General features: G+C 44.6%; 1 protein-coding gene across 1 annotated transcript; it reads right to left on the bottom strand.

Annotated features, from left to right (window-relative positions):
• Window positions 1-1264: 1264 nt before the first annotated feature.
• Window positions 1265-19443, bottom strand: EIF2B5 (eukaryotic translation initiation factor 2B subunit epsilon). Its single transcript, XM_021543219.3, has 16 exons — window positions 19291-19443; window positions 18103-18227; window positions 17550-17735; window positions 17276-17453; window positions 15993-16073; window positions 15220-15297; window positions 14827-15139; window positions 14021-14166; window positions 13593-13728; window positions 13058-13159; window positions 12312-12419; window positions 11336-11426; window positions 10433-10556; window positions 5690-5815; window positions 4083-4193; window positions 1265-2991 (listed from the first exon to the last, which is right to left on the bottom strand). Exons 1-16 carry the CDS (start codon window positions 19441-19443, stop codon window positions 2926-2928), a joined length of 2124 nt encoding a protein of 707 aa, XP_021398894.1. The 3' UTR covers window positions 1265-2925.

Raw genomic sequence — 19443 nt, 5'->3', positions numbered from 1 at the left:
AGCCCAAAGCAGAGGCGGATGTACTTGAGTTCCATCACTTACACCTTTAAGCAAATCCAAATTATTATCTTCTTTTAAAAGGGTTACTATTGTTAACTGAAGTTGTAGGTTTGATAAAGGAACACCAGGTTCCTTCCTTCCTTCCTTCCATCCATCCATCCATCCACCCCTCCCTGTCAGATGGGAAGGCAGACAAGTTGATTATTATAGTCTTAGGAAAATAAAGTACTTAATTGCTTGCATTTCTCAGAGATGGGTAGCAATGATTCCACATTCAAGATTGCTCTCAAAGGCATTTCTAGTCTTCTAACCAAAGAACCATCTTGACTGAAGCAACAACAAAGCATCAAGCCCACCCTACACTTCAGCAATGGAATAAATGCTCCTTTAAAAAGTACAGCACGTATCAGTACATAAGGATGCTTCACCATGCCAGAACTCCACCTTGGAGAGTATCAAGTGTTCTAATTAGTTTTCTTTTTGCTACTCTATTCTTGGCATCTGTAAAACTACCCCACTACACACACCACCAGTGCCTGAAGGATGTGGCCATAAAGCAACATTCTCCCCTTGGATTTTAACTCTCAGGTAAAAAGCAGCTCATACCACAAAGTTGGAGCAAAGGAGGAAGGAATGTGGAAAAAACAAAAGTGGAATTGTTACTTGGCAGAAATAATCAAGAACTTCTGGCAAAACTGAGCCATTTACAGCACTACACGTTAAATTTATTCTTAAGCCATATTTACTCTGTAAAAGGAAAAAAAAATATTTGAGACTTCCAAGGAGATTTTAAAATTACTAAGTCTTGCAGCTGGTTTGTAAATGGTTTGACTAAGGGCTTTGTAGCTGCTTCTGCCAGTTCCCTGCCTCTCTACCGGTTCTTATTTCCCAGCATCAGGAGGACACAATGCATGATGTATCAGCCAACATTCCCATCAATTCCCATAATGACAAATGATAAGAGATTTCCTTGGATTTAAGGTTCATCTTTGCAACATAATTCTGTACAAAACCAAACCTCACCCACTTCAGGATTCCAAGTTCAGACATTTTAATGAATTGTTCTCACTAGTTGCAAACAGGGCTCATGAGTTACCATCAAACACTTTCACTCATGAAATGCTGTGCCGATTTCCTACCTGGCTATTGTGTGCTTAAAATCTGAGGAAAAACAAGTGATGAGTTATTTAACTTACACATGAAGCCCTGCTCAGGCATGTAAAACTGGAGACATACAATTTCAAGTAAAAAAAAGCAAACAAGCTGGTAACACCAGGATAGTTTTTATTTGCTCCCTGAATTAAATATTGGCAGATACAGAAAATTCAGATACCAACAATTTCCCCAACATTTACAAGACTGAGTTTGCAATGTCAGAAAACAAGGACATTTATGCACAGTCCTGGCAACTGATAGTGTGAGTGCACAAGATGGCCCTGCCTGAACATCAGCTTTTTAGAGGCAGTATCCCTGGTCTCCAGCATCCAATGCTGTCCCCTCACTGACAGTTGTGGCACCACGGAACGGCCAAGTAAATATCCTGAGTGGGCAGCTCCAGTGCAATTCCTCCTGCAAAGGATTTATTCCGTGCTCCTCCTGAAGGGGCAGAGGCTAGGTCAGCAGATCCAATACCCCACCCATGAACACAAGCTGATGGCTGCGGTACCCTTTTCACCCTGTTCGAGAGCAGGGCAGAATGCAGCACAGTGACACTTCCAAGTTAGCTGCTCTTAAAGGCCTTGCTGCTGCCACACATTGTCTGAGCCAGAGGCACACTTATTCCCTGCTGCCTGCCAAGCTGTTCTGTGGCTGCAGAGCCTCACAGTGGGTTTGCAGCACTTTTCCTGCTGTCTGAGGGAAGTTTTCAAATAAATAAACGGCCATGAAGTAAGCAAGCTTATGTAACTGAAATCATGTGGATACACAGACGTGCTGCTGAAGGAAATACCATTCGCTCCTTTTCACACTGGAGCAGAACTTAGTAACTTGCATTCTCCTCAAAGCAGCTGGTGCAGTCAATGCCCCCAGGGCAAAACAAGTGTAGTTGGTGCAGCAGGAGAAGCCAGGCACCTCTGCACCCTTTTCTTAAAAAAAATAAGAAACAGACACTTCTCTAAAACATGTCTGCTAAGCTGGGGGCACAGAAGAATGATCACATGCAGGATATGGTGATCCGTAGAGCCATCCACCATCAACCAACCCTGTGGGGAAGCTGAGCAAAACATCATCCCTAGTTTTATAGCACAGGAAACACATGGTTTTACCAACTCCACTGTGCAATTTGTGTTAGATCCTAGCATGGCAGATGGCAAGAGATTTTCCCTTTTGGAAAGATCACAGAAGTGCCTTCTAGGCTGCAAAATGCCTTGGGCATCCTCAGACAGCTGCATCTTCTTTAGGCATGAGAACTCCTGAATTCTAGTCCTTCACTCCAGATCCTAATCCACATGCTCTTACACACCAACCTTGCCGGTGTCTCTTCAGCAGGAGTTCCTTTAGCTCCAGAAGCAACAATGACTCCAAAAACCTTAGCTGTATGACCATTCTTCCACAACCCTGATGGTTAGATCTAAAGGGGCATTGTATGCATTTGCATCTACTCTCTCCCTTTGTATTAGTAACAAGAACCTCCCAAAAGATAGCTTATAGTACATCATATCCAGGCTCCAGAGGGATTTTAGGTATCACTGCCTCCTGCTTTTCCCTTATAGTTTTTATACTGGGTTGCAACACAAGGTGCAAATGAGGGAGGGAGGGAGGGAGGAAAGTGGCAAAGTTGGGAACACACAACTGAATTAATGATGGGATTGTCAGTCACTTTGATGTCAGACCCCACATCTATACACCATGCACTGGCATTGATCTTGCCCTGCCCACTTGGCCCAGAAAGGCAGTGAGAGCCTCTTCTCATGCTGAGCCACCATGTCAGTCTTGGTCGCCATCAGACGACTCCTCCTCTGCCTCCTCCAGCCACTGGATAAACTTCTGGAGCTGCAAAGAGAATGAAATGTAATTGGGTAACAACTGACACCTAGGAGATGCTGGAAATGCTCAACAAATACACTGTGTGAGTGAGCATCACTACCATGCACAGGAAAGAGAAAGTGTTTCCAGAAGAAACAGAAATTGAGGAAACAGATTCGGGAAGCAAGAGACAATTAGGTGAAAAACAACTGGGATGCCACTGACAAATGCAGACTGATTAAATTCCTAAAGGAGATTCCTCCAGTCAGACAATCCCTCCAACACTCAGCAAAAAGACAAAAACTTGAGAGGTTTTCAGAGCTTCAGGGCAAAGAGATGGCAGCTGAACCTTAGCTGACATGTTAGGAAAACTCTGCTGGGAAAAAAAACTCATTCCTCAGAAACTGCTATTAAAAAGGCAGCTCATTTTATGTTTTAACTGGGCTTGAACAAGCAGCTGAAAGCACTGCTGACCTATACTAATAGCTGACTTTGCAAAGGTCTTGGATAAAGTTGTTCTTTAGATGGCTTTTTTTCCCTCTACTTCTCTTCCAGATCCAGGGAGGAGGACTGGAACAGGGCTCAGCCAAACTGCAGCACAAAGTTCTGCCCAACAGAGGAGGGAGGTTTATATGCTCCTTGCAACAGAAGCCAAATGAAACCACTCAGTACAGCAAATGCTTAGAAATATATTTGAAGGGACTGCTGAGCCAGGAATGAAAGCTTCAAAGGAATTGCATGGGGCCAGCACACAGGGCATTGGCCTAAAGCCCATTTCAAATGGGTGTTGGCTTAGAGAAGCTGTGCTGCTACTCCAGAAAGTGCTGGCCTCGTGCTACAGCGAGCCCACTAGAAATAATCTTCATACTACCTCCATTCCTCTTCCAAACAGGATGATTCTGGCAGAATGTACAAAAACGCCTATTCTGGAGAACAAATCTGTGTTGCTTAGTGTTCAGTGCACTGGTGTGTTTCTTGGCTTTCTTGGCCTACCATGTGATAGCAGCTGCTCCACAGAAAGTGACAGTGACACCAAACTTTACTCGAAGTTTCTTTCAGCAGCTGTTGTCTGTCTCTCTCCCCCCACCCCAGCCTCTCCCAGTGCCTTTGGGACTCACCCGTTGGTTTTTACGAAGCTGCTTTCCTTTGTCAGATGTGTCCCGCAAAGAGAACCAATTGAGAATTACATCTTCTTCCAGAATTTCCAGCTGGTAAAATGTCATCAACACCTGCATCAATTAGAAAAGAGCAACAGGCTCTCTATAAACTCTTCTGGGACTAGCTCACGTCCAAGTACAAAGTTTGCACGTAATCTGTGTCTCTCAGCTCTGTCTTCACCAGAAGGCACTCAGTCTGCTTCATTTTCCTTCAACTGTTAAAAATAACCGTGATTCTCTTACCAAGCCTTATGTTCCTGACAGATGCTGTGACACATAATGAGTCAAAGTTCAAGGCCCATCAGTTTCAGCTCTGAGGATGCTGGGTATATGACTGAGAGAAGTGGGCAACCAGGGGTCACAGAGGACATCAGTTCAAGACGTAAGTTCTCTTTTTAAAGCAACTCCAACGCCATCCCCAAAGCAGATCCAACAAGCAACTGATGCCGGCTCACATTCAACAGTGACATGTGCAGAGGAGCATGAACCTATCCAGCTCTGCCCCTCCTCCTGCCAGCTCTCTCTCTGCAGTGCCTTATGGCAGGTGTCAAAGCAATTGGTCATTCCTCAGCTCAATCCCCTGCCCCATGAGCGAGGGGGAGACGCGATCAGTCTTTCTCAGGGTCCTCTGTGCTCAGGCAGAGCAGGCACTTTGCGGTCAGTCTCCTTGCAGCAGAGCGCTAACAAAGCTGGCTGCCAACTCCGAATATAAAGTGTCACTTCAATTCCCAGCCTCTAGGGAAACCCAGGCCCCTAGAACAATGGACATATGCCAAACAATTGCTGTAATTCAAGGACATTTTGGCTCACCAAACTGAAGGCTTTTGGCTCCAGTCCTAAGTGCTTTGCCATCAGCCAGAAGCACTGGTAGCAGAAGTTAGGATTATTCTTTCTTGAGGAATCAAGAGTTAAGCAGGCTCTAGGGGAGCTCTTCCAAAACAGACAAGGACTTCCTGAGTTGCTGCTAAAGAAGCCTTGCAATCCAAGTCAAATGCTCTCCATGTGATAAGGCAGACAGAATGCAGGGACAAAATATTTGTGAATGGATGGTGAGGAGGAATATATGAAAATTCTCAGAAGCAGGGAGACAGATAATAAGCCACATAACAGGTTCCCTTTACTCCCAATTTCATAACTAGCTCAGCCTGAATAAAATTCCACTTTTATTCCCAGTTTTTGTGTTTTGCACTCCAAAGTAGAATAAAACATTTAGCAGTGAGATCCCAGGGACCATGGAGAAATAAATGAAGAGAAGCTCTTCCTAGAGCAAGTCTCTGACCTCGCCTCTTCCAGCATCACACAACAAGGGCATCTATGTTGGAAGCTGCAAAATAATAGCTCCCTACAGGCTGCAGGCTGGTAATTAATACTCACCCTCAGCTGTGCTCCCTCAGAGGCACAGGCAGACACAGAACTATTTTTTTTTTTAATTGTTATAAATGGATTTTCTACACACCCTCTCCACCGAGACTCCAAAATTCTCTCCCTTAAAGCAGAGAGGTGATGATGTAAACAGGATGCATTCCACTGTGAATCTAGCATAAATAGATTTGGGAGAGGATACTCACTTTAGCTATCGATGTGCAGAGACTGTCATGTTCCAAGAAGAATTCCTCAATGGCACATAAGGCATTCAAGTGATCTGATGCTCGTTTTATGTAGTTCTTAAACAATGGGGTCCAGTTCTTCAACAGCTGCAGGGAGAAAACACAGAAGAGCTCCTGAGCTGAAATGGGTGCATTCAGCCCTGTGCCTCAGCTGTGTTACACCAAGAAAGTGACCCAGAGAAGCATTTTATGAAACTATTCAGCTGACTACTTCAGGTATTTGACCCTCTCTGTCCATGACACAAATGATATTGAATCTCAGAAACTGTTTTTACTAACTTAGCTTAGCTTTCTTGTTTTTGCCTCTCTGGACAGAATACCAGATCATCACAATGAACATGTTCAATGGAGTCTGGTATTCAGACGAAATCTCTTCACTGCAGACTGATAAGGAGAGATACCTACATGCTACTCACAGCCTCCCCCAACAGAGCAGCTGACATTTCAGTGGAATTTTCCTTCAAGCAGAAGGACGAATAAGGAAACATAGAAAAAAATAATGCCAGGTTAATTACCAGCTGAGTAGAAGTGAACAGTAAAAAACAACCACCCCTAAAACAGGAACATGTCAGAGCAGCCCCTAAGTGCAAATCACACATGTGCCTAGAGGCTTGTTTAGACCCTGAAGCCTGCTGCAGGGAATGAGTGGGAAGGATGAAGGGCAAGAAGTTGTTACACTATTAGTTGTTCTCTCCTCCAAAGCTTAATTTTCTTCAAGTCTTAAGTTTAATGATTTTAGTGCTGCCTCTTCAAATAAGATTTTTGTGTTACCCACAGCTCTTTCCCTTGTACATATCTGGGAAATATGCAGCAGGGAGCTCTGCAAAGCAGCACAGACTGACCTGAATCTGGGATAGGAGATAAGACTTAGATCCCTGTCCATAAAACTTTTAGAAGGTATCAGAACTTGGGTAAGATACAAAAATTCTTCATTGGCCAGATCATGACCTGACCATCCTACAAAAGCATCACAGGAAATTAAATCAGAGTTCCACATCTTTTAAAATGGAGAAATTCAACAGCAGGTGATCCTGAAACTACACCCCTGGCATGCCTGCACAGATACACAGGTCTGCTGTGCCTTCAGCAGTGTCTCCTTGCAGAACATATCTGGCTTGTTTTGAAGGGAAACTGGCAATTCACAGGGGCTTTGGGTATGATGAAGGGGCTTTGAGTCACCTACATTTGGGGTTAATCAGCATTACACTGTCCAGAATAACTGTTAACAGGCAGCAGACCTGAGAGAGGGAGAGTCCAGGACACCCAGCAGAGCTACAACCCAGGCTATGGAGATAGTCCAGGCTGGTGTGGACTAGCAAAGGTAGCCTCAGCTAGGAAACAATGCTCATCTACTCTGTAGTACTGCACTCCCTCACCTCTTCAGATACATCTGCTATGCAACCATGCTGGAATTTGCATGCCTCAAGCAGAAACAAAGAAGGGGATTAGTATAAGCAAACTCATCTGTACAGTGGTACATTGACTGGTATAAGAAACAACAGTTAAAACACAGAATGATCCGGATCATCAAGGTATGACAATAAAACAACTGAGGGTTCTGTGGCATATTTACAGGAGGTACTTTAGCAAAATGCTTAACACTAAACACTCTTCCCTCCTCTACAATCATCTCCCCATTCTTATTACTACTGGATAAGAAAGTAATTCTACTGGAAAGTTCATTCCAGGTTAAGAAACACTTTGTTATACTTTTCTATTAACACCTTCAAATCATAAGCAGGCACAAATCTAACCAGAAGCTATTGAGTTTCTGAAAGCAGGTAATTTATACAGAAAACACTCACAACCCCAGGACTGAATTCAGTGTGCCTGCTGCTGGAAAAGGGAAAGAAGAAAAAATATACCATGTCAAGTTGAGAACATGCACTGCACTGTAACTGGTGCTAATGGGGATAGTTAGACCACAACAGCATCTGTGCTGATCACCATAAATGGCTTCAGTGACAGCAGAAATCCTTCTGGTCTCCAAACAAGCAATTCCATGGTGTGTTCACATGCACACCATTACAGAATCACAGTTCTGGGAAAGGTCTGTAGTTCTAGGAAAGGTCTATTTCTTTACCTTCTCTCCTTTACAACTTTTACAAGAGCTGAATGAGACGCCTGACATACATCAAACTGGATACCTCTATTTGTCAAGCCTCCATGTTTCATCTGAAAAAAATACCCACGGGCATATCCTTTACCAGATGCTTGTTTCCTAAAATTGCTGAAACACTTTAGAGCTTCATGCTCAGCCAGCACTTCAGACCACATAGTGTGGTTTCAAGTCAAACCATACATCACAACTATGACATTCCCACAATTTCCCCTCCTGAGCTGCCTGGGACTGGTCTACCATAGGTTTTACATAAGCAACCCATTTTATTTCAGCATCTCTTGATCAGGGTTGAGCTAAAAAGAGTGAGAAACATACAACAGGTTCAGAAACATAAAAAAGGTTCAGTGGGCTTCTGATACCCATCACTCTCAGAATGCAGGTAGCCCCATCTCACACAAAATAACACTTTTCCATAAGTACTCCATCATGAACTGCTCTCAGCCCAAAACTGCTATTGCCTGAGGCAGTTTTAGCTGCAAACTTCAGCAGCAATTACTTTCATTATGTACTAACATATACCAAGCTTGTGCTTGGGGTTTTCAGAGTATAAATAAGAATTAGTAAATTAATGGAGTGTACTTTTTATTAACTGGAGAATTGCAAGCTGCAGAGAAGCCACTGTTCAGATGCTGTACAACTTCTGCCTGAAGAACTGATCTTTGCAGAGCACTGCTGGTAAATACACAAAGCTGCTGCCTCAGAAGAACAGTGATGTGTGTTTAATAAGCTTTTGAAGGCCGGGTCACTACATCTATTAGAGGAATATCTCATCCCAAATATTGGGTTATTGTAACAGTGACAAACACCATGAGTGCAAGTGAACACACCTGTAGCTCAGCAGGACACTGTGCTCCTGTGCTGAATGCAGTGCAGAAAGCCAACACAGCAATCCTGAACACAGTGAAGGATTCTCTAAGAAACTTCCTGGTTGTTCATTCCAAGGGAGAATCTGGAGAAACTGGCTGCTGTGATGGTCAATTTGTTTGACACCTGGCTTTCTTTGATAAATCTAAGGGTAATTTGTACTGCCTAGACAAATGCCACCTGCCCGTGATGTAACACATGGCCACTCTAAACATCACACTGTGATCACTAAAGGTGAGCTGACTTGCTCTCTCTGCTGCTAAACATGAGCATTTGCTTTCCTTTGATGAAAAAGATATGAACAAAGTTATCCTGAGAAACTTTTCATGTACTACTATTGTCTTTAACTTCTAGGGGTTTGGGGCAATTACACAAAACTTCATGCACTTACATGCTTCATCCCAGACTAGAACATCTTCTGACTGGATGCTGCAGGGAAATTCTCCTTTTCCACTCATGCTAGAGTAAGAGCCTAATCTGGGAGACCAAGAGATGCCATATCCCAGCTGGGATTAAAAAAAGAAAAAAATCCTAGATAGCTATCAATTCCACACAAGCTGTTGTCTAGATGTACTTCCACTCAGAATCTTAACACCTGCTCCAACATTTTCTTTGGTCCTCCTCCTTCAATTCTCTTTTTCTAGGACAGGACATGCTATTTAAGAAAACAGTCTGGAAAAATGAACAAAAGCAAGCAGAACTTAAACAGAGTGAGCCATCTGAAGAACAGATCAATTTACATGGATGTTTCCTGCAAAAGGCATCTCCACATGTCCAAGGGGTAAATTAAGTAGCATGGTTACACCTACACAAAGGAGAATTAGTTTTCCACCCTTTCCCATCAATTGAAAGCACATACTTCCTCAGAGAAAGGATTATGAGGAAGTCTAGTGTTCCTCTCAATCTCCTATAAAAAAAAAAAAATGTAGTCCTTAAAAAAATGAAGTAGTCTGTCCCAAACATGTGTCAGACCTATTCATTGTGAAAGAGCATCTTCAGAATCTGTAGTCTGCAAAGTCAAACACATAAATGGTCTGTAACAAGGAGACAAATATACTACAATTACTTCAGCTTGGGTGAACAAAAACATTAAGAGAAGACTGCCTGCTTTTTAAAACAGATACTACCCTATTTTGTCTGCCATAAGGCAGGAAATAGAAGTTGGTACACCCAACTATACAATCCATCTCCCTACAAACAAAGCAGAACATTATCTTTGCACAAAGACAACAATATCATGCCTTTGCATTTGGCTGGAAAAAAACCTGGCACCAATTATGGTATGCAGACAAGTAAGACCTTGGAAAGGATCCCACTGGGAGAGGAGTGCTCCCCACTGCCCCAGGGACAGGACTTGAGATGGACTGGAACTGGGTTGCTGGAATGCAAGTCTGTAAAGACATCTCTAACAGACCTTCTCTTTTCTCTTTCACAAATTACACACATCTACCGTCTCACACGGGCAACAGAAACAATTACAGGTACTGAAGTAGAGCTCCCACATCTACAGTCTCAGCTCAGCTCTGTCAAACAGGAACAACAGTTTCAGTTCATTTTTACTTCTACAGAAGACAAAGAGGCTCATGAACTCAAGGAGTTCAAGTGGCTCCAGGCTTAAACAAAGAGATTTCTCAGGGAAGAACTACCCAGGGCACACAGAAAGACTGTTACACACTAGGAGACGAGCCCAAAGAGTCGTCAAATGGAGCAGGACTCACAGGAAGTAACGCTGAGAAATAGTTCTGGGAGTCCAGGTTTGCATCCAGCTGCTGCAGTGGGAACTCCAGGATCACTTTACTGAGCACCTGCATCATCTCCTTCAGGCTAATGTTATATGCATACCTATAATGAAAAAGGCAAAAAACCCTCAACATTTCACACTGTCTGATCTCTGCAGACTGTGGCTATTCACAGAGATAGAGTAAAAAATCTGATTTTCATCTTCTCAATCTATTTCTTATTTGTTTATTTTATTTTCCAAATATTCAGACAATAAAATACTTTGCATTGCATCATGCCCTGCATAAGGCCTGGAAAATGTTATCACAATTGGAACAAGCTGCTGCAGGGACAGGACCCTCACATTTACCAGAGTGCTGTAGGAATGGTCTTGCACAAAAGATGGCACACAGGTTTGGATTTGAGAAGCAGTAAATAAAAGGCACTCTGATTATGTGTTCTAGACTTGCTGCAGTAAAAATACTGTGGACAGGTCACACCACAGCACAGCCCCAGCTGCAGGCAGCTGGCTGAATGCTGCAATGCCCAGAGCAACAGACTCTGCATGAACTTCCAGGCAGTCGTGCCAAGAACTGGTCTTTTCTCTTCAGTCTACAGTTATTTAACAGCAATTCAATCTCTTGTTACAGAGAAGGGGCAGGAAAAGACTAACAACCAAGGATGCTAGAGGTGCAGCTGGTGCTCTCCATCAACTCCTGCTGTCATTCAGTCATGATGTCTAAGCTGCATTTCTCATGCTCCACACTGACAAAATGTCTAACAATGGGGATTCACATGGTTTCTCTTCTTTTGACATGCCTGCTGTCAATCCCAACTGTTCAGCATAAGGGACAACAGCCCTAAGGACACCCCAAGGATCCCTAAGGACATCCCCAACTCACTTGAGGGAATTGAGTTCCAGGACCAGGTTGTCACAGGAAATGTTTTCTTCTTCACCCCTTTGTAACGTACCCAGAACCTCATTCTGGAAAACTAATGAAAGAAAGGACAGGCAGTTAGACATGAGGGAAAAGCACAGATTCTTCAAACTGCTCATTACTGAAGGAATGATGCCCTTAACAAAAAAAGCACTCTGACACAAATGTTTATTTGTTCTCTGTATGCTGAGACAAACCCACAGCAATTATACTTATAAATACTCAGATATAATTCAAACAAAGGAAACTACCTACTAAATGTCATTTATATATCCACAGAAACCAGTATAAAGCTATTTACCTCTACAGCCTTTTAGAGTGGAGTTTCTTTCACAATCTAGCCTTTCCTATTCAGACAAACCCCATCTTCCCATAACTGAAAGTAATAATTCAAATCTAATATTTATTGATTTAATTTCCTTTGGGGCAATATTCCAATATGAGAAAGTTTTTTGTTTTTTCCAATTTGGCCTAAACCACTTTCAAATCCAGGTAAGCTTAACCCAGAAAACCAAACAAGCTTAACCAAGAAAACTACAACATCTCTGCCAAAAGAGGCAGCTTCTACAAGGACATTTATTTCTCCAGAATTATTACAATACTAAGCTGTCCATACAGAGACCTTCCCATAGTCTCTAGAATTAGGCAATGACACTGCCATTTAAACAGACTACTCAGGAAGGTCTCCTTCATGAAGGTCCAGTGATGAGGAATGAGAAAGATGGAGGCTCTTTGCTAGTTTCACCTCGTTCACTGCCTTGGGTTAACCCAGCAGTGATACATGGAATATTAAAGAACTCTGTAGAAAATGCAGGAAGTGAGATCAGGAAACAACATATCACAGAGGTGCACAAATTTTCTAATACACCCAGAGAAAGAGGCACAAACTTCACATACTGCATTACCTACAGTCACTGTACTTCTTCAGAGCCCATCTCACCTTTGATGTCATCCAGCTGAGGGGAAGCTGCCCGACTGTCTGGCTCCTCAGAGCCCATGCTCAAGTCACTGTCAGATTCGCTCTCTTCCTCGGAGTGCATAGCTGGGCCTGAGGAAGGAGAAGATGTAGCATTCAGCACTCAAAAACTGCAACCATCACATGCCATGAGGAACCAGGTGTCCCAGGGACTTCCCAACCAAGTCAGCAAATATCTGTCCTTGCAAGGAAGCTTCTATTTACAGGTCCTGATGATTAAATTTGCTGCAGAGGGAACACTACAGCTGGCACTAGGATAATGGAATTTTTTGGGAGTCTGCAGGCAGATTCTGACATGGACAGAAGCAACTGCATTTTGCACAGACTGCTGAGTCACAATGGAGCAATGTCAGCAGACACTGCCACTGGCAGGAAGAAAGCCAGCAGCACCTGGAATAGCCAAAGCATATTCCCATCTGAGGATTGGCCTGGTATCCCATAGTGCAGCATTCCCAGCACAGACAGCTCTGTGTGTTACTGCAAGTCAAATATCTAACAAACACCTTCCACAGAGCACAGGTAGAGAATCTGGCCTATGACCTGCTTTCACCTCTCACCTTCCCTCCACACACAGCTGTTATCTGGAGCCAGTCTGCTTCACAAAGCCCAGGTCTTGCTCTAGACACAATTACCAGCATCCCACTTGGCCAGTTTCCCCAACGTATGCCTGTCTGTTCACTCCCAGGTGACCACACTAAACCTTTCCTCACCCCATAGGCTTTGCCTTTGCTCTTCTTCATCCTCTTCATTCTTGTCATCTGCTTTCCAGAGATAGCCTCTGCCCTCTGAGCCTATGTCCTTTTTATTGTAACCTGAAAAAGAATCAGCAGTGTGGATGTAGCAGATCTGCTTACAGGCAAACCTGAAACAGACTGTATAACATGCATGTTACTGCCCCTAAATAGCCTTCATCAAGAGAGAGCTGGGATTGCTGCAGATGCGTATGCATTTAAGCTTTCATGTTCTCACATGCCTTAACAAGTGACTTATTCCTCCTTACAGCAGCAATATTTGGCAGACCATGTTTAGATCCCTTGACAAACCCACACTGTAGCAACAGTACTTCACAAGGACAAAGCCCTTGGACATAGCTGAGTATCCTTGCTTGCTCTGATGAAAATACAGGTTCCAGGTTGAATGCAGCACTAAGCTCCACCCTGGCATGGAATGGGGCTGGTAAAGACCCCAAAAGATCACGGAAGATAAAACCTTCTGCACAGCTTTAGTGCACAGAGACTCTCATACCTTTCAGTTTCACTTTGCTCTCCTTGTTCACACCAGAATCATCACTGAACTGGTCATCGTCTTCTTCCTCCTCATCTGGGGGATGCAGGGAGATCACTGTGCCCTCAGAGAGAGTGATGCCAGGACCTACTACTACCTGAAAATATGTGAAACACGTCTCAATGACAAACACTCTGACTGCTCCCTTGTACCTCCACCAGCAGCTCCAGACAAGCTGTCACTAATAAGTGTAACTGAAGACACCAGCACTGCTACTTTCCATACTATACTGCCCCAGCCAAGTAAAGGGAAGAAAAAGGTGGGAGCAGTAGCACAGTCTCCACCTCTGCAAAAACGCTTGGGGCAGCCCTGTGTTCTGGAAGAGAACAGTATAAGATGAGTAACCTGCCAGGAGAGGCAGAAAGCAGAACAGACATAAATCAGCTCACCTGAGAAGAGAGGACACAGCGGGGCTTTAGCTTTACTTTCTCCTTCACTTCCGCCTCATCACAGATAACAGAATGGTGGATCTCCACGTTATCTGCTATGTGCACTCGGTCCCACAGAACAGCTCCATCCAAAGTGACTTTATCACCTGTTATACACCACCAAGGACAAATATGTTGAGGAAGGCTGTCTGGTGCTCTCCAACACTGCTGAATCCACTAGAAGCATTTTACTGACTCCCAACCCCCTTGATGCATGATGGATGTTAGACGACAGGGAATATTTGCTTCAGAGGCCTACATCCACTTCTTACCCAAAGTTGAAAGAAAAATTTGTTCTCTAAAGAGACTTGTGAATAACAACTGACATCTCAGTTTTGAACAAACTCAGCCAAATCACAAAGAAAAAAAAAAAAAAAAAAAAAGAAAATCCAGCCAAGGCTAAGAAGGAGTGAGCTAGGAGGGAGCAAGTTTAGCTGCTAGGAAACAGCTCATGAAAATGAGGACATATGTCCCTCATTTGCAGGATGGTGTTGGTTGATAACTCTAGATCAGTAAAGGTCATGCATTCTCTGCTGCTGAAATAATTAATTTTCATTCAGTACTTTCCAGCTTCATTATGGTAACCTGAAAACTCTAATCTATCTCCCGTGCTGGAAAACCAAGCTCTTCTCCTTTATCCCCACTAGCAATTAATCAGTACTCACCTATCACCTTCTCCCAGTGCCAAACACACTTTAAAAACTGAATTCTAGCAAATGTGTGTCCTGGCCTGGCACAGCTGGCACATCCCCCACTCTTGCACCCACCTATTCTACAGTTCTGCCCAATAACACTGTTGGTGATGGAGCAGTTGCTGCCAATGACCGTTCCCTGCCCGATGAGCACGTTCTCTTCCAGCACGCTGCCATGGCCGAGACTCACATCCACCCCTCGGTAAATGTTGTGTTTAGAGTGAGTGTAACTCTGGTTCTTGTCATCAGTGAAGTTCATCTCCGGAGTGAGAGGATAAACCCAGCGCCGGATAATGTCAGAGCACACAGCTTCGTACATCAGCAGGTTGCATATATGAGCACCATACTCTTCTGTTGCTACATGCATATGGATCTGGTTCCCCAGGACCTGGCAGACAGGCAGGAGCACATCAGAAGGTTCTCCAAGGCAAAGTAACTGGATCTCCCTTGTAACAACCCCCTCCTTACCTCCTCATTCACCAACAGGCCACGCACAAAGTCATCCCGTGTCTGGTAGTCAAAATTGTCTGTGAACAGTTCAGCCACCTGCCAGGAATAAAGTACATGGTAATACAGTTAGAGCCAAGTTATACAATATAGGAAAGTTATGGTCTTGCCTTGACTAAAGCTCTGACTCCTTCTGCTAGGAATATTGACCTTCTCATCTCCTCCCCTACTACTCCTTCAGAATCCATGAACAGATTCTGATTTTCAAAAGGGGCAAGACACTGCTTTAGCATTTCCAAGCAATTTTCCCAGCCTTACTTTGCAGTTTAACCCCCAAAGGAAGACTGGAAGATCTGATAAAGTTAGCGAGTCTTAGCTGGATTAACCCTGAATGTTACCCTAACATGGTACCAGCTTAAAAGTACTGACACTTCTCCACAGCACAACCACCACCTCTGCTCAACAGATCTTATTACACCCAAAGTGAAATCACTTATTTCCTGAAATAGTTTCATTCTGTGCCAAATCAGTCTCTGGATGCATCCACCATGTAGTTCTAAGATCTTCTGGGCTTGAGCAGTGTGGATGCCAGAAACAGACTGAGCACAGCAGACTGCTCCACACAGCAGCAGACTGTTCCACAGAGCAGCACCCACCACATGATCATCCAGGCCCTCAGCTCAGCCAGTTCTGTTTCCCAAATCTGGTACTCAGGTCACACACACCCTGTACACCAGCAGTACCAAGGGAGCAGTGCAGACTGAATTTTGGACCCTTGGAAGGGCAGGGCTCACCTGTGGAGAGCAGATGCTGATATGACAATCCAACAAGTCATGGCGCACCTCGACGTTCTCAATGGAGCTCTGGAACAGACTCTGAAAGAGGAAAATTCAGATGACCTGAGTGCCTCATGCAGTATTGAACCCCAAAAGCGTTCTATAAGTCAGGGGCAGTATTGACTGAATTATTAAACTAGCTGAAATTCTGAGGGTCAGAGAAATCTGCCATCTACACTAGGCCTGATCCGAGCAGTCACAGACTGGTCACACAAAGAGCTGAGTGTCAGCCAGCAGAGACTGTCCCCGCCCCTACAAAGTGCAGCTCTCCCAGAAACAGCCTGTACTTCCAACAATCACTTTTCCTCCAGAAGGCTCCTTACCTCAGTCTCTGGGAGCTACAACTGTATAAAAAAAAAACAAAAACGGATAAATCTAAATACAATTTTTTACAGCTGGGAGTCAGTTTTGTATTGTTGGGTTTTAGTTGTTTTTGGCTTTTCCTTTTCTGTTTACTACAGTGGTTTGTACTTCCATTTGAAGACATGAAATAATCTCCTGATTACTGATTTGAGGATGAAAATATTATACAATCACAGCCTTAGTCCTGAGTTGAAGAAAGAAACTGGCCCATCTATCTCATGGAGAAAGAGGCTCCACAGACATTTACAGAGCATTTACTATATTACTAGGTGAACAAACAGGTAAAAGGAGGTACCACTCCTTGCACCTCTGTAATTCCACCCATGTCAGGCTCAACAACAAACAACACTTCAAAAAGGAAAGGGTTGTTAAACACTGGAATGGACTTCCCAGAGAGGTGCTGGTGTCCCACCCCTAGAGGTGTTCAAGAAATGACTGGACGTGCCATGGTCTAGTTGACAAGGTGCTGATCAAAGGTTGGACTCTCTGATGTCAGAGCTCTTTTCCAACCTAACTGATTTGGTAAAAATGGTCTGTGTATGGTAGTGGTATATGCACCCCAATTTGGGAGCCCCTGTGATATCACAAAATCTCTCCCTTGTTTTACATCATGGAAAGGAAATAAAGGGCAAAACCTGAACTCTGAGAAATCATCTGCCTCATGCCCAAACTGGAATGAGTCACAAACATGTGTGTCCCAGCACAATTTCACCACACCTCAAATAAAGATTAAAGGGGGAAAAAAGCCAGTTTACCCCAAGTTACTTCCTATCATTTGCTCCTCCAAGAGGAGCAGCTGGGACAGCTCCCCAGCCCTCATTCAAGGAGGATCTCCTCAGGTGGGCTGCACTTTTCCACCTGCCAGGCTCCAGACGCACCATAGGAAAGCGGAATCGTTTCAGCCCCTGCGTCCTCTGGTAGTGAAGGACACGGTGTGTGGCACTGTCCATGGCAATAACAATGTCATCCTCCTTGCACCTGGCATGGTGGCCAGGCGAGGACTCCTTGAATATCATGGTCATCACTGACACATTCTTTTCCATCTTACGACGCAACCTGAGAAAGGAGGGCAGAACTATGAGAACACTCCTCAGAGAACTACAGACTGCAGTCTCAGCACACCAGGCAAGCATCCACTCTCCCAGCACCTACTTGTGCTCTTCCAGGGCTTTGGATATGTTGAAGTTGGACACCACGTCGCCGGTGACCAGGATGAAGTCGGAACGAACGAGGGACTTGGCATCCACGTCCCGCAGCACGTCACCAAGGGAGCGGTACAGGTCCGAGGTGACAAAGCGCACTGTGTTGGGAGACGTGTGCCGGCACCACTTGGATTTTCTGCAAGAAGGAAAAGATCCATCAGGAAGCCATAAAGAGGCTGTTCCCACAGACACACAGTGTCCCAGTGTGTGCCACACCTACAAGGGGTTACAAAGAGCAGCATCCTGTGACAGTGAGCCTGCTATTGCCGAGCTCAGGTACATTCAGAAGGGAAACTGAGGAGCTGTCCCACAACACTCAATCCTTTTAACACACTGCACAACCACCCTCCTACACAGCAGGGACAGTCTCTTCTGAGATATGCTGGGAGACCACTGCTGAAAGCGTGTCTCTTGCATAAGAATCAGTGAGGTCTTTTGAGGCTTGTTGGAGGGCAGATGAATACTTTCCATGATAAAACTAAAAAGAAGAAGAGAATTCTTACTGCAAATGCTCTTTTATTTCAGCTGACTTCCAACAGCAGAAAACAAAGGTTTCTTCCACTCCAGTTGCTGTAAGGAACTCCAAGGTATAATCAATTATGGCCACATTTGCCATAGGTAAAAGAGCCTGAAAAAAAAAAACAATACCAAAAAATCCATACAGATAGCTGAACAGCCAACATCAGCAACAGTCCCTTCCAACTTGGGGATTTAATGTCATCAATAGTACCAGAAACATAACACAAGTAACTGCTTCACCAGGTTTTATAAAAATCTTTTTGAGATGAACTAAACAGTAAGAACTAACTTGCAATTTTCTAGAGGTAGATCCTCAGTTCACAAAGGAAGGCATAAAAAAGTGAAGTTATCACTGAAAACTGTTCAAGAAGACTCAGATAAATGACAGACACTGGAAAAAAAAAAGTGCTGATTCCCTGACTTAGGCTTTGACTGCTTCAAGAAAAACCTGTCAGACATGAATGATGAAGCCAGAGGAATATGAGTGTCCAGAATTAAACAAGGGGAAAAAACCCTCAACCTAAAGTGAAGTAAGTACTCTCTTGACTTGAGATTCAACTCACACTTTTAAACTGAGTTACTGAGTCACACCTGAGTGATGGCATACCATTCCTTAATTCATTTTTGGTGCTGTTTCATTTCAGGCCGGAGCTCGCGTGTATAATTACAAGCACCACCAACACTTAATCAGCAAAGGAGGTGAGATAATTATTCAGACCTAAAGTCTCCAGAAACCTTTTATGTTCCTTTAACACAATCTTTGAGCTGGATAATTAAAGTACATCCCCATCCATTTTTCTGGCCATATCCTTTCACGCATTACAGCCGCAAAGAGCCAAGATTACGTTTTATTCCTTTATCAGAAACAAACCTATCCAAACCCGCTGCCAGCCGTGCACCAGCCACAGGCGAGGAGCCGACAGCGCAGCTCGCCACGCCATATGGAAAAGCGGTCAGCACCGACACAGCGACCGATGCTCGGACAGAAACTCCCACGGGCGAGAACCGCCGGAGCGCAGGAGGGCGGGAGAAGCCTCGCCCCCTCCCGGCCCAGCCCGGCCTCTCGCCGGATCCCTGCCCACCCCGGCCTCCCGGGGACAGTGCACACCGGACAGGCGGCCCCGGAGGCACCGGCGCGGCGCAGGCAGCAGCACCCAGAGGGGATTTCTCACCCGCGGCCGGTCCTTGGAGATGGGGAAAAAGCGGCGGTTGAAGCTGTCGGCGACCAGCACGGCCTGGAGCGGCGGCGGCGGCTCCTCCTGCGGGTCGGGGCCGCGGGCGGAGCCCCCGCCCGCCCCGCGCCGCGCGGTACCGCGGGCCGCCAT

Source organism: Lonchura striata, chromosome 10 (genome assembly GCF_046129695.1).
Source record: "Lonchura striata isolate bLonStr1 chromosome 10, bLonStr1.mat, whole genome shotgun sequence".
Lineage (NCBI taxonomy): Eukaryota > Metazoa > Chordata > Aves > Passeriformes > Estrildidae > Lonchura > Lonchura striata.
This window is presented reverse-complemented; position numbering and strand designations above follow the sequence as displayed.

Excerpts from the sequence above, each read along its gene's own strand:
- EIF2B5 (XM_021543219.3), bottom strand. The coding sequence starts at position 19,443 with ATGGCGGCCCGCGGTACCGCGCGGCGCGGGGCGGGCGGGGGCTCCGCC. Across the intron at positions 15,140-15,219 it reads GCCTGTTGGTGAATGAGGAG|GTCCTGGGGAACCAGATCCA; the intron begins GTAAGGAGGGGG and ends CCTGTCTGCCAG. Across the intron at positions 10,557-11,335 it reads CTGGAACTCAATTCCCTCAA|GTATGCATATAACATTAGCC; the intron begins GTGAGTTGGGGA and ends TTTTCATTATAG.